Raw genomic sequence first — 14,263 nt, 5'->3', positions numbered from 1 at the left:
CCCTTGGACATGCACTCTCACCATTGCCATCTGGCACCCTTACCAGAGACCCAACCCAATGGGACCATTGATCCTGGACTTGAACTTCCAAAACATGAGTTAAATACACCATTTCTGTTTATTACACCAATGTCCTCAGGTATTTCAATATAGCAATGCAAAGTTGACTAATACAGCATTCAATAGGCCCTCCTCTAAGCAGGACCCTTGAAATCAGAAATAGCAGGGTCAATAGTTATGTGTAACTGGACATGAACTGAGAAATCACAATTAGCGGACTGAAAACCATTGGTGCATGTATTTTAAAAGCAGTAGGAAAAATGACAGAATAGCAAATAAATTAAAAAGAAAAGCATTAAGTACTGAATTTGTTTATTTAACCAACTTTTCTTGATCACCTTATCTATTCATAAAAGAGCATGTAGCATTTGTGAACACTCAATGTAGATCAGTAAGTATCTATCATTATATACAAAATAGACTTAACTTGAAGAGCTATGGGAGCAGATCACTGAAGGAGTCTGGGAAGAATGAGCAGGCAGGTGGCTTATTGGAATCAAATGTCAAAGGATAAGCAAAAGACACCACCCAAGGTGATGCAACCAAAGAGTCTTGGACAATACAGATTGTAGATTTTGAAACCTGCAAGGCTGATTGACTCCAAGGTTACAAGAGTGAAAGGAATAAAATCAAGGGAATCATTTGATAATGTTTCACAGAAAGGAATAGTACTCATTTTTCTCTAGAAGCTGCCTATGGATGCACTATGGGGTAGAATCTCACATTTTCTTTCCTTAGCTGTGGATCCATATAGAGCAGCCGTCCACAAAGATGGTGCATGATCCCCATGGCACATGGCCACAAAACAGAGGGGGCTTTAGGTCACAAAGCAGCCTGTATCACCCCACATACACAGTGTCACCTTCAACGGGAAAACCAAAGACTGGTGATTTGAGGCAAGTAGGTATAATTGGGGCAAATTGTGCTTTTCATATCAGTTATTATCACTCCATATCCCATCACCAGAAGGTAATCTAGTTTTGTGTTCCCCTTTAAACCAAGCTCTTGCTTGATGGGCTATAATCTTCTAGGCATTACCAAAATTGGGGCTTACTATTATAAATATATGTCTTTTATAGCTCAGAAGCATCTCTCAAGGACCTGAGAGCCATTATGAATGAATAGAAGAATAAGACCTCAGTCTCCAAGTCTGAGGACAGAATCCTAACTTTGAAAATTACCAGCCAACAAACAGCTGGTCTCTTTTCATATATTTTAACCAACTCTTTGTACTTTTTGTTTCTCTGACTCTGAGCTTCTGTGCAATCCTTTGATTACTTGCTTTAGTTGACTTTAAGAACCACTTAAAGATCACCAACTAAGCTTTATATTATTAGCCTCCTCCTAGCTTTGCTACCTATAACACCTCAAATGTATGGGTTACAGTGCCAACAGATGCCCTGGTTACTTTTCAGGGACTTGAAGGCCATTTTGGTTGAAACTACCAACTCTTCGCTTGGGATTGTGCAGGTTTCTGATGGGTGACCATGAAGCTGGATTAAGCATGCACAGACAACTGACTTTACCACCAATCACCTTTCCCTGCACCTTAAATCACCCTGATTCTTTATCCCATAAATAGCCCCAAACCCTATCCGCAGAGAGGTGGATTTGAGACTTGGGGCTCTCATCTCCATGCTTGGCTGCCTGAAAATAAACTCTCTTTTTCAGAACCTGTTGTCTCAGTGATTGGTATACTGTATGATTGGCAAAACAGGCCTGGTTTCAGTATCACCCTCTAACTCTGCAATGAAGTTTTAATCTCCTTAATGGCCTAAGTTTTCAAACAACAGCTTTTTAGAAGGGTTGTAAAACACTTTTCATTTATAAAACATTCTTCGTTTCAGAAAGATTTCCATTTAAAAAGCACTTAAAGTTAATGTGCTGATGTCTAATAAGTTTAAACTTTCAATTTTCTAGAACTTTCATTCATTTATACAAAACCCTTACTGTGCCAATCTTCCCAGGCAAAATAAAAATGATGTTGCATGGTAATGCCTTCCATTATTTTGTACCATAGTACAGGCACATTAAGGGAAAGTAAATAATTATGAAGATAATCTGGAAAAAATAAGCCTTAATATCCAATTAAATGAAGCAACACTAATAGCTCAGAAAAATGATATCAGTAATCTTTGTCACACTAACCTCCCCTTACTTGTTGGTAGTACTGGTAAGAAGTGAGTGGTAAAGTTATAGACAAACATTATTAGTAATACATTTTCAGACAGATTAAACTCTTCTCAGAAGAACGTATTTCTCAATAGATACACACTTAGAGATAGTCACACAGTCTAATATTAAAATAACAAAGCTGCCTTTTGGAGTGCTCTTTGGAAACATGCTTGGGTTAAGAGAAACAGAAACCTCTGTATGAATCAGATGTACAGTTTAGTAGCCAACATAATTAGCGAAGGCTATGCCAAGTGTTTTACATGTGTTGTTTCACTTAATCATCAAAACAGCCCCAGGAAACAGAACATAATATTTCTATTTTATTGATGAGGAGTCTGATAGGAAAGGAAAAAGTGGACCCAAGCTACCTGATCATGACTGGCACGGCTAGAATGCAACCCAATCAATACGTGTGACTCAATATCCCACCTTCTTTTCCCAAACCAGAGTACCTCACAAACCAGAAGATTTCAGTCAGCCAAATCTTCTATACTAATTCACTTAAGGTATTTGTGATAACTTTTGAGGACAAGAGAGGTGAAAGTTTTTTGGAATACTGAAATTGTTTAGAACCACACAATTGTCTAGAGCTGTGTTGTCCAATGTGGTTGTCATTAGCCACATGTGCTTACTTAATTTAGCTTAACATTAAATGATATTTAATCAGTTCTTCAGTTGTACTACACTATATTTCAAGTACCCAATAGCAGTATGTGGCAAATGGCTACCATAATGGACTGGGCAGATTTTAGAACATTTCTATCTTTGCAGAAAGACTAATTGGATAACACTGATCTAGAGGACCCTCAAGAAACCTGGTCAAATGGGAAATTGGGAAATCTTAGTATCTTTAAGGTTATTAATGTCCAGAATGTTAGAGGTCATCATATACTTTGAGAAGACTTTTCCATCTTCACTATTTGGACAGGACCAGCTTTTTCTCCATAAATTCTCTCCTGTAGATGTACAGTTGGCCCTCAGTATCTGAGAGAAATTAGTTCTAGGACCTCTACATGCATACCAAAATCTGAGAATGCTCAAGTTCCTTGTATAAAATGGGGTGGTATTTGCACTGAATCTATGCATTCGACTACATACCTCAAATCGTCTCTAGATTTCTAATCCTAATACACTGTAAATGCTATGAAAATAGTTGTTATACTATATTATTTAGAAAATAATGACAAGAAACAGAAGTCTACATGTTCGTACAAATGCAATTTCAAAAAAATATTTTTTGTTGTTTTTTTTTCTTTTTTTATTGGTTGTTCACAACATTACAAAGCTCTTGACATATCATATTTCATACATTAGATTGAAGTGGGTTATGAACTCCCAATTTTACCCCAAATGCAGATTGCAGAATCATGTCGGTTACACATCCACAATTTTACATAATGCCCTATTAGTAATTGTTGTATTCTGCTACCTTTCCATTGCTATACAAAATTACATATAAGAGGTTGTGAGGAGAATGGGAAAATAAACAAGGAGAGAAATGAATTACAGTAGATGGGGTAGAGAGAGAAGATGTGAGGGAAGGGGAGGGGGGTTAGTAGGGGATAGGAAAGGTAGCAAAAAAATATTTTTAATCTGCAGTTGGTTGACTCCACAGATGCTGGACACAGACATATGGAGGGCAGACTATTCTCACAATAGTTGACTTTAGAGAAAGGAATAGCTTTTAATTACTTGATGCAAATAAATTTAATTATAGGTTCCAATTTGGAAGAGAGATTTTTTAAAAATTGTTTTTTGGGCTGCAGGGGAGGAGGGACATATAATAATTCCAGTTTTAAGAACTGGTTCAACTAAAAAATACAAGATAAGAAATTTATGAATAGGAAATCACGTCACAGTGTGGGGCCATGTAGGAGCATTGCACAAAAGGAGTTGATAATTTAAATCACAATAATGGGGCGGTGGAGAGGAGTGGAGGTTCACAAGATTGAGGGTGGGGGAATAGGAAAAACAGAAGAATGAAATGGATATAACTTTCCTATTTTCATACATGAATACACCACCAGTATAACACCACATCATGTACAACCACAAAAAAATTGGAAGTTACACTCCATGTATGAATGTCAAAATACATCCTACTGTCATGTAAAACTAAAAAGAACAAATTTAAAAATTTTTAAAAATCACATTCACTACAGGTACCAATGTATGTTTCCACTAACAAAAGGTGTTGCTTAAACCTTCTACCTAAAAGAAGGTAGAAGACAGTTAAGAATAAAAACTATGTCCAAATTTGACATTCTCAAAACAGGTGGAAACAATCCAAGTGTACACTGACGGATGAATGGATAAGCAAAATATGGTCTGTCCATACAACAGAAAAATTTTCAGCCTTAAAAAGGAAGGAAATCTGTTATATGCTACCATATGGATAAACCTTGAGGACATTATGCTAAATGAAACAAGAAAGTCACAAAAAGACAAATACTGTATGATTCTATTTACATGAGAGAACTAGAATAGAGAAGTTCATAGGGACAAGAAGTAGAATGATGATTGACAAGGGCTCCAAGGGGATTTGTTGCTTAATGAATATAAAGTTTCAACTGTACATGATGAAAAAGTTCTAAAGACTGGTTACCCAAATATATGAATACACTTAATACTACTGAAATATACACTTAGAAATGATTAAGATGGGGTTGGGAATGTAGCTCAGTGGTAGAGTGCTCTGCTTAGCATGTATGAGGCCCTGGGTTCTATCCCCAGCACCACAGAGAAAAAGAAGAAATAATTGTGGTGGTAAATGTTATATTGTATATATTTCCTCACTACAAAAATAATAATAAAAAGGTAAATGCATACTCTTCCTAGAAAGTCTCAGTCTGTTAGGCCTACATACTATTCCCTTCCTCCACCATTCTGTTAATACTACAGTCTCTACTGCAACAAAAGTTAATGACTGTTCCAAAATTAAGGTTAAATAATGGAGTTTCATAATGATAAATCCAAATATACAAATACCTGGGTCAGTGGCAGAGATAATTGCTCCAAAAAACAGACAATCTGTGTAGTAAAACTTATCAGAGAGCTGTCCCACAATCTTCATGAGCTTCACCACACCATACATGAGATTTCTGTAAGAAGGCAAGGTAAACTATGTAAGGCAAAAAAACTTACAAAACGTAAATGGATTGGTACTAAGAATACAATATATTTTTTAAATTTTAATATTATTTTTTAGTTGTATAGGGACACAATAGCTTTATTTTATTTTTATGTGGTGCTGAGGATTGAACCCAGCACCTCATGCATGCTAGGCAAGCACTGTACCACTGAGCCACAACCCCAGCCCCATAAGAATACAATATTTTAAGGGAGATTTAGAAAAGCATTAGGTACCTTCAATGGGTAGACATTTACCAGTAACATGGGCAAACAGAATTATGGCAGTAATGGTTTGCAACTAATGTCATCTTGCTGAAACATATGACTATTTAATTTATAAAGCTGTGATTAACAACAACTGTAGCAACTATGAAGCATGGTCGAAAATTTGCAACAAAATTAAGGCATCTTAAGCAACTAGGTAATAAGAGGGGAAAGATAAAGATAGGGCCTGGCATAATGTATAATAAATTGCTACAAAACTCACAGAATTCTAACATAGTGCATTTAAAGTCATAGAAAATGAATGGGCTGAGCTGGACGCAGTGGTGCATGCCTGTAATACCAACAACGTGGGAGGTTGAGGCACGAAGGGAGCAAGGTCGATGGCAGTCTCAGCAACTTAGCGAGGCTCTGAGCAACTTAGCAAGACCTTGTCTCAAAATGAAAATATAAATAAGACTGTGGGTGTGGCTCAGTAGTAAAGCATCCCTGGGTTCACTCCCCAGAATAAAAAAAAAAAAAAAAAAAAAGAATGGGTTGGATATAGTTGGAGAGAGAAAAAAAATGGATTGGTCATAAAGATCCAAATGGTCAGCCTATCACTATCCCAGCCTTCTGTTCAAAGGGGCAAATCTCCCAAATATCCTACTAGACTACATCAGTGTTCCCATCAACATGTATGGCTTCTTGCTCTGCTTGGATTAAGCAGGCCAGCAGCAGCCCTCCTTATATTGTTCAGAATGTGATGTGGTCCAGCAGGGATCACCAAGTTCAATTTTTCAGCTTGGCTAAAGCATATTTCCTATATGACAGCTTACAAATTTGGAACAGTGAGGAGTACTTAAAAGGCCTAGTATATGTTACATGTGTGTTTGGAGGGGTAGTACCAGTGACAACAATAGCTGCAGGGATTAGGAATAAAAATAACCATGTAATTAACTCATTGTATGCTACAGACAACTTTCTAATAATGAGATCTATGAAAATAAGGACCATGCCATTGCCTATCTTTGTGTCCTGGATGCCTAGAAAAGTGACTGACTAAGAAAAGAGCATAATAACTATTTGCAGAATATGATCCTTATGAGAAGAAATAGCTTCCTAGGGTGTGCCAGGCATAGTTCCAGATACTTACCCACTTCAATTTCAGGTCATAGCAACTCTATGATGCAGATTTGATTTTCCCTTTGTTTTTCATCAAAGGCTTCTTTTATGTACCTTTGAAACATTTCCTTAAACTAGACCTTCCTCTGCATTTCTTCCCACCACAATCTTAGACCTGGGCAGCAGAATTCTCTCAGATACCTTTTCCCCATCTTGCCTCTCACTGTCATTAATGCCAATTAGGTAACCTGTTGGCTCTTCAGTAATTTGTTCTCTCTTAAAGAACAAACCCAAGCCCCTCCTTTTTTGATAGAATAAAAGATCCCTACCTTTATCTCCAGGTTTCCAGCTAATTTTAAAAAATCAAAGTCCTTGCTATATTCAGATTTTCTTAGTTTTTACCTAATGTCCCTTTTCTGCTGTAGGACCCCACCCAGGCTGCCACTTGATATTTAATGATCAGATCTTTTTCTTCTCTTCTTGGATGTGACACAGTTTTTCAGACATTGCTTGTTTTCTGATGACCTTGGCAGTTCTGAGGAGTACTAGGCAGATATTTTATAGAGTGTATTTCAATTGAGATTTACCTGATTTTTTTCATGGTTGGACTAAGGTGATGCATTCTAGGGTAGAAGAGCAGGATAAAAAAGTGCCTTTATCACAAACATCAAGTGTACATATCACTTATCATCATTGATGTTGACCTTGATCTTCTGACTCAAATATTATCTTCCACATTTTATTCACTTTTAAAGTTACCCTTTTTTCCTCACCCACACTTAAAGTGAAGTTGGGTTGAGGATTGTAGCTTGAAAGGGATGTATCTACACAAATTATTTGGAATTCAGCATAGATTTGCCTCTTCTCAACCATTTATTTATTCATCCAATCATTTATTTATATCAGCGTGGACTCAGGGATATTTCATATTTTGGTGATAATCTAATACAATGTCATTGATTGTGTTATTCTTCAGCCATAGAGGGGATTGTCCATTATAAGAGCTTTCAAGTTGGCACTTGTATCCCTTTGAGATGCTCTACATCCTTGTGTTTATCTGTTTGACTTTTGAGTACTTCTTTATTTTCAGGCATTACAAGATGCTCCATTTTCATGTATGTCTCCTGTCCTAGCCCTAGACTAAGCCTTTTTTTGTTTTTATCAGAGAATGATATTAGAAACCAAGATGTGGGAACTGGGCACAATTTTATTTCATTTTAATTAGTTTTAATTTAAATAGTCACACCTGGCTAACAACTACCATACTTGATAGGGTAGCTCTCAATCCTGTCATCAGTCACAAACATCAAAATACTGGACTCTTGGGCTGGGGATGTGGCTCAAGCGGTAGCGCACTCGTCTGGCATGCGTGCGGCCCGGGTTCGATCCTCAGCACCACATACCAACAAAGATGTTGTGTCCGCCGAGAACTAAAAAATAAATATTAAAAAAAAATTCTCTCTCTCTCTCCTCTCTCACTCTCTCTTTAAAAAAAATACTGGACTCTATCATCAGTCATAGTTGTGATAGCTATAAATTTTCAATTAGGGCTTTTCCATTCATGGGGTTTGTAAGTTGTTAACTTAAAACCTTCTTTAAATGGTTGGCTTCTCATTTGCAAGTTCAGCTGATCTGGTATCAGCCAAAGATTCCAGTATTTGAGCATATGAAAGACTGCCTGGTTACCTGTGCTATAATAGCATCTAAAATGCAGACTTAAGAAAAACTTAGTGACTACTAGATTATCCTTAGGATTCTTCATTAAGTCTATAATGTTTTTGGTATTAAAAAATATATTTGTTACAGAAATCTAGTTAACATCTTACAACCAAACATGTATGTACATTGTCTAAATAAATGTAATCATTGTAAACTTCCATGTGACCTGGAATTTTGTTTTTACTTTGGAATGGGAGGGATTTTTTGTTTACAAGTTCATAAAAAAATAAAAACTATTTTAAATTACTGGGCTCTGTGTTCCCATATGGATCTCATCTCTTTAGGAGGCATATCACTTTGGTTATATGACAGAGATTCACTTACCCAATAATGAAGCAAGAAACAGCAGTCCCCAAGAAGGCATAGGCCAAAATTGAGCCAAGATTTCTGAAAAAGTGTCTCTAAATCAAAAAAAAAAAAAAGGAATTACATTTTTATGTTTGACAGCAAGCGTAAGAAATACATTTAGAAGTCTTTAAAAATGAAACTCCAGGGCTGGGGTTATGGCTCAGTGGTAGAGTGCTTGCCTCATAGGTATGAGGCACTGGGTTCAATTCTCAGTACTGCATATAAATAAATGAATAAAATAAAGTCCATCAACAACTAAAAACATATTTAAAAAATTTTAAAAAGTGAAACTCTACTTACTCCTTCCATTATTTCAAACAACTAAATTCACTCCTGAATAATGCTATTTTGCCTTAAACATCATAGTTTTAAAATATCATCTGCATTGCTAATTGCTGAGCAAGCAAGCAAAGACTTAGTAAAGCTTCAGACAAAACTATTCTAGCTTATTATATTTAGTTAAGAGTATATGCATGTATTTATGCATGTATGTGCATAAATAGACCAATAATTTTTATAGTTTTAACCTAAATCATTCTGCTTCATGATGCAGCTAGTTACTTCCAGTTCTGGTGGTACCTGAGATCATCACAGATATATGTACGAAATCAGTAAGTAGGAAAGTACCATCTAAGGAGTTTTCTATTTAATTTAGGATCAGAAAACACAGTCCTAAATGTCTATCATGAGACCTGAAACATATCCTTATATACATTTGATTTGATTTGGGGGGTTTTGGAAAGAGGGACAATAGAGACATAAGTGGAGAAATGAAAACAGCTGCATTTATGATGGGTAAATTTATATAGGAAGAAAACCATAACAATATAAGATCTAACAATTATTCAGAAAGAAGTGGTGAAACTGCAATCTTTAATGCTTCTGCACATTCACTACTTACCATAATACTTACCTTAAAATACACACACATTTATGTCATTAGGCCCATGGAAAATTCTAATAATGGGAAAAGTTATGCCTGTTCTTGAGACTGTCAGCCCTGTTTCTTACTTCTCAAGGCAAAAGCTATTCTCATTTGACAATCAGAACTAAATCCTCCATACACCTTAATCAAACAAAGGCCAGGAACACGTTAATTTTTTTAAAGGCATCATATCCCCAACATGCCAGTTGAGCAATGTCAAGGAAAAACAGGGCACAAGAAGAATAACCCAACCTACAACACGCAGCCACCATGAAATAGGACCAAAGAGCTGTCAGTGTCCTCTGGCCAGTGTCACAGATAGAGTCCAAGACTTAGGCTTTGGCCTTCCCCAATACTTGGCCCTATCTGGGGCTGCAAAGAAGATGTCAAAGAACATCTAATGTCCCTAAGCCATCTGCTCAGAAGAGAATTATTCAAGGACTTGCCTTGCCAAATGAGGGTGCTGCCTGGACATATTATGAACACATTATGTTTGCCTCTTAAATCATTGTCCCTAATGGTTTTTATGCTAATGCATTCATACACCAGCATTTTAAAAACAGATTTTAAAACAACAACAACTATGAGCCTGCTTCCATTTAAAAACTCTATTAAGGGCTTAAATGAGGAAGTGCTAGGAGTGCATCAAGGACAAGACATGAGACCATGAGAAGTATCCAGGAACAAATTTCAATCCCAGATGTGCTTTCTTTGAAATTCAGCTTTCTTTTGGGTAATCATCTCCAGGATTAGTATGAATATGCATTAGACAGATTCATATTCATGATATTAACCAGAGCACAAAATTAGAAATGTAAATCTACCACCAAAAATACATTCATAATATATTCTAGAAACACACACACACGCACACACAAATTATCCATCTCCCATTCATATCTGCTGACATGAACTAAAATTTTACTGTGCCTTGAAGAGATATGCCACTTATTTCTGTAATAGATCTAGTATTTAAATGTGTACTTCACAGTTCTCGAAGTACTTTCACATACATTAGTACATTCAATTCTCATAATGCCCCAGTATGAAATTATTATTTGAACCATCTTATATGAAAGAAACATAAGGCTCATAGGCATGACATGAGTTTCCTAAAGTCATATATCCACCAAATCACAGCTTCAAATTGGAGAGCCAGTCCTCAGACCCCAGTTCGTTGTGTTCTCACTGCATAAGCTGCTCTGCTACTGAACTCCTCAATTCTGACCACTTCTCTCTAGGGGAGAAAGTACAGGGGGTGTGGAATGAAATGCTACATCTTTCATCCTATTCCTATTGGGCTATAATACAGATAAGATGGTACAGAGTCTCCCCTACTATTTACCAAATGGCCAAAAGTGACAAAGGAGATGGTGGCATGCATTGGTAAAGCCTTCAAGAAGGTTTTTGTTGGTAAAAATCCACCTGATTCCCATTAAGCCTTATATTTATACTCCTTCGGAAACCTTACCTTCTCCCATTTCCCACTGATATGTTTTACATAACTTGTACCTGCACCCATGAGAGGGATGGAGAAAGGAAGTGGGGGACGGTGTGTGTGTGTGTGTGTGTGTGTGTGTGTGTGTGTGCGCGCGCGCGTGCGCGCACGCGCATGTGCATATGTGTGCAGTGTTTGGTGGGGGCAGTTCACCAAAAATGAAGGCTTTCATAAATGTATTCTTTACCATCCAATGCCGTGTAAGCAAACTGTGAGGGGTGGCACAAAAATCAAAGCTAATTCCAATGGTAACCTTTTTCAAGTCAGAAAAAAAGCCTTGTCTGCCTGAGGACTATATGTGCATAGGTTAAATGGTCTCCATGTATCCTTTTACAAAGCATCAATTAAATGGTAAAATATTTACTACACATTTATTTGATAATAGGCTTAATCAGAGGTGGCAACCACAGCAAAAACCAACTATTTAAGTACCTTTATAAGGTCTATTTAAAAAGGAAAGTGACTAATATTTGATAATCCAAAAAACTAGCATGTCAAAAACAACTTTGACTGGGAACTGGCACAGCCTGTTATTTGTTTTCCTTTTGAGAAAATAGGGCTGATGAAGAGAAGGTTCTGCAAAAATAAAGTGTTTTTCAATCATCTGAGTGGCTTTCACAACCCATGATTTGGTATCATTTTAAAGTGACTATTATTTTGATTATACATTAAGATTAGTTATTTAAAATACCAAATTATTCATCACCCATTTGATCTGAAGAAGAATTTCCATTTAGGTGAAGAATAACATTATTTATACTCATAATAACCATCTCCTATTCATTAGGTGTCAACAAGTGACATGCAGTTTCAGATGATTTTGGCAACCCCGTAGATGAAGTCAGAAAAATGATACGGTTTGTTTTATTAGAAAATTTAAATCCAGAGGCAGTGCAGCACAAAGGAAGACCTTGGGCCCTGGAGTCAGACAGAGAGGACATAACCCTGACTCAGTCCCATACCATCTAAGTAACCTCATCTGCACCATTAATCATTCTGAGTTCAGTTTCATCATCAGTGAAATGATGGATGCTACATGTGAGTGCACAAATGTGTTTTGGACTGATGTGCAGAAACCCACAGCCTCCTGCTCCTCAAGTACCCATAGTAGAAAGAGGACTTCTGTTCCATTCCTCTCCTGACTCCTTTTTCCACCCTGAAGGTGATGTAGTAAGGCAGAGTCAACCGACCTATGAAAGGAGAAAATGACTTAACCCTGTTTTACAAGGTGGGGAATCATTCCTGCTCCTCAAGCCTCCATGCTGTGAACAAAAGAGGCAGCCTCTGGCAGTCTCAGCAATTCTATAATCTCTGCATTTTAGCCTCTCTACCTGTGGCTATGACCAAGCTGGTGGCTAAATGGCATCTGTCTTCAATTCTTGAAATGGCTGTACGGAGATCTGTTATTAACGACTAAGCTATGTACAACACAGGTTAATCAGAAACTTTAGATAATAAATTTATTTTTAATCATGAGTTAATTCCTTGTGTCTCTTTTCTTTCCCTCACACCCTCTTTCTTCCTTCCTTCCTTTTTTTTTTTTTTTTTCATGAACACAGGGGCACTTTACCACTGAGCTACAACCCAGCCCCTTTTAAAATTTTCAGACAAGGTCTCACTAAATTGCCCAGGCTGGCCCTTGAACTTTTGATCCCCCTCTCTCAGCCTCCTGAGTACTTGGGATTACAGGCATACACCACCGTGCCTGGCCTTTATATCTGTTTTCAATCCATTAGAAGCCTGGGGAGAAAGCAATGTGAGCTAACATATAACCACCATCATTTTCTTCCAGTTTCAGTGAGGATTACACAGAATGTATGAAAAACACAAATAAATATGTGCAAAGTTCCTGTCCATAGCAGACACTCCAAAAACTATAATTATATTTGTATCAATTGGAAATAGTTTAAAAACTGCAAAATGGCTTTGCCAGAAGAACCAGACTGATAGGCAGGCATTCTCTCATAAAATGATTTAGGAAGTGGTCCCTCCTCTATTTTCTGAGTTTATGTAGAATTGGCATTATTTTGTCCTTAAATGCTTGCTATAGTTTGCCAATGAATCCATCTTGGCTTATGGTTTTCAATTATAAACTTATTTTTTTTAAATTAGCATAGGGTTGTTCAAGTTTTCTATCTCTTCTTGGGTCAGTTTTCATAATTTGTCTTTCAAGGAATTTGTCTATTTCACCTGGCTTGTCAAATTTACTTGCATCAAAATTGTTTTTAGTACTTCCTCTTTATCCTTTTCAATTTCTGAGGAGTTTCTAGTAACATCTTCTCTTTCATTGCTAATATAGGTAATTCGTTTCTTTCTTCTTTTCCCCCCAATAGATCCTAGCATTGTCTAGCTCCTAAAGATGTCGTTCAGTTTTATTGTCAGCCAATATTTCCTTTTTCTAGACTCACTGAAACAAGAGCTGAAATAACTACCATGGCTTAAGTTATCTCAGGGAGGCCTTTTGGGGGTTCATTTTCCACACAATATTCCATCAAAGGAAGAGGGAAAGAGCCACCCATACTTTTAGTATCTTAAATAACTTGAGGCTTAGGTCTAATATTGATATCAAACACAATAACCCTCAATAATAATGATTCTATGTTCTTTAAAATTTTTTATTTTGGTAGCCAGTGTGGTGGTGTATGCCTGCCATCCCAACAACTCTGAAGCAGGTAGCTGAGGCAGAAGGATCTCAAGTTTAAAACCAGCCTGTAACTTGGTGAGACCCCATATCAAAGTAAAAAATAAACAGGGCTGAGGATGTATGTCAGTGGTACAGAACCTCTGGGTTCCATCCGTAGTGCAGAAAAAAATTAGAAAAATTATAGATTCACTGAAGTTGCAAAGACAGTACAGATATGTCCCCTGTACTCTTCACCCAGTTTCCTCCACCGGTTATATCTTATATAATTACAGGCAAATATGAAAACACAGAAAACGACATGGGTACAGTGCATGTGCACAGTTCAATGTCATTTTATCACATGTGCAGATATGCACAACTACTAGCACAATCAAGATACAATACTTGGCTGAAGACATAGCTCAGTGGTAGAGTGATTCCCTAGTATGCATGAGGT

At 37.0% G+C, this 14,263-nt stretch overlaps 1 protein-coding gene across 1 annotated transcript in view; it reads right to left on the bottom strand.

Annotated features, from left to right (window-relative positions):
• The window catches only part of Slc9a7 (solute carrier family 9 member A7), a 138,957-nt gene that overhangs the window by 56,272 nt on the left and 68,422 nt on the right, over positions 1 to 14,263 (bottom strand). The window contains exons 4-5 of the mRNA XM_026413741.2: positions 8,737 to 8,813; positions 5,224 to 5,336 (exon numbers count right to left, since the gene is read on the bottom strand). Coding sequence (XP_026269526.1) covers positions 5,224 to 5,336; positions 8,737 to 8,813 — 190 coding nt within the window. The remainder of the gene's footprint in view (positions 1 to 5,223; positions 5,337 to 8,736; positions 8,814 to 14,263) is intronic.

This window comes from Urocitellus parryii, chromosome X (genome assembly GCF_045843805.1).
Source record: "Urocitellus parryii isolate mUroPar1 chromosome X, mUroPar1.hap1, whole genome shotgun sequence".
Taxonomy (NCBI): Eukaryota; Metazoa; Chordata; class Mammalia; order Rodentia; family Sciuridae; genus Urocitellus; species Urocitellus parryii.
The sequence above is the reverse complement of the archived record's forward strand: the minus strand, read 5'-3'. Positions and strand labels throughout refer to the sequence as shown.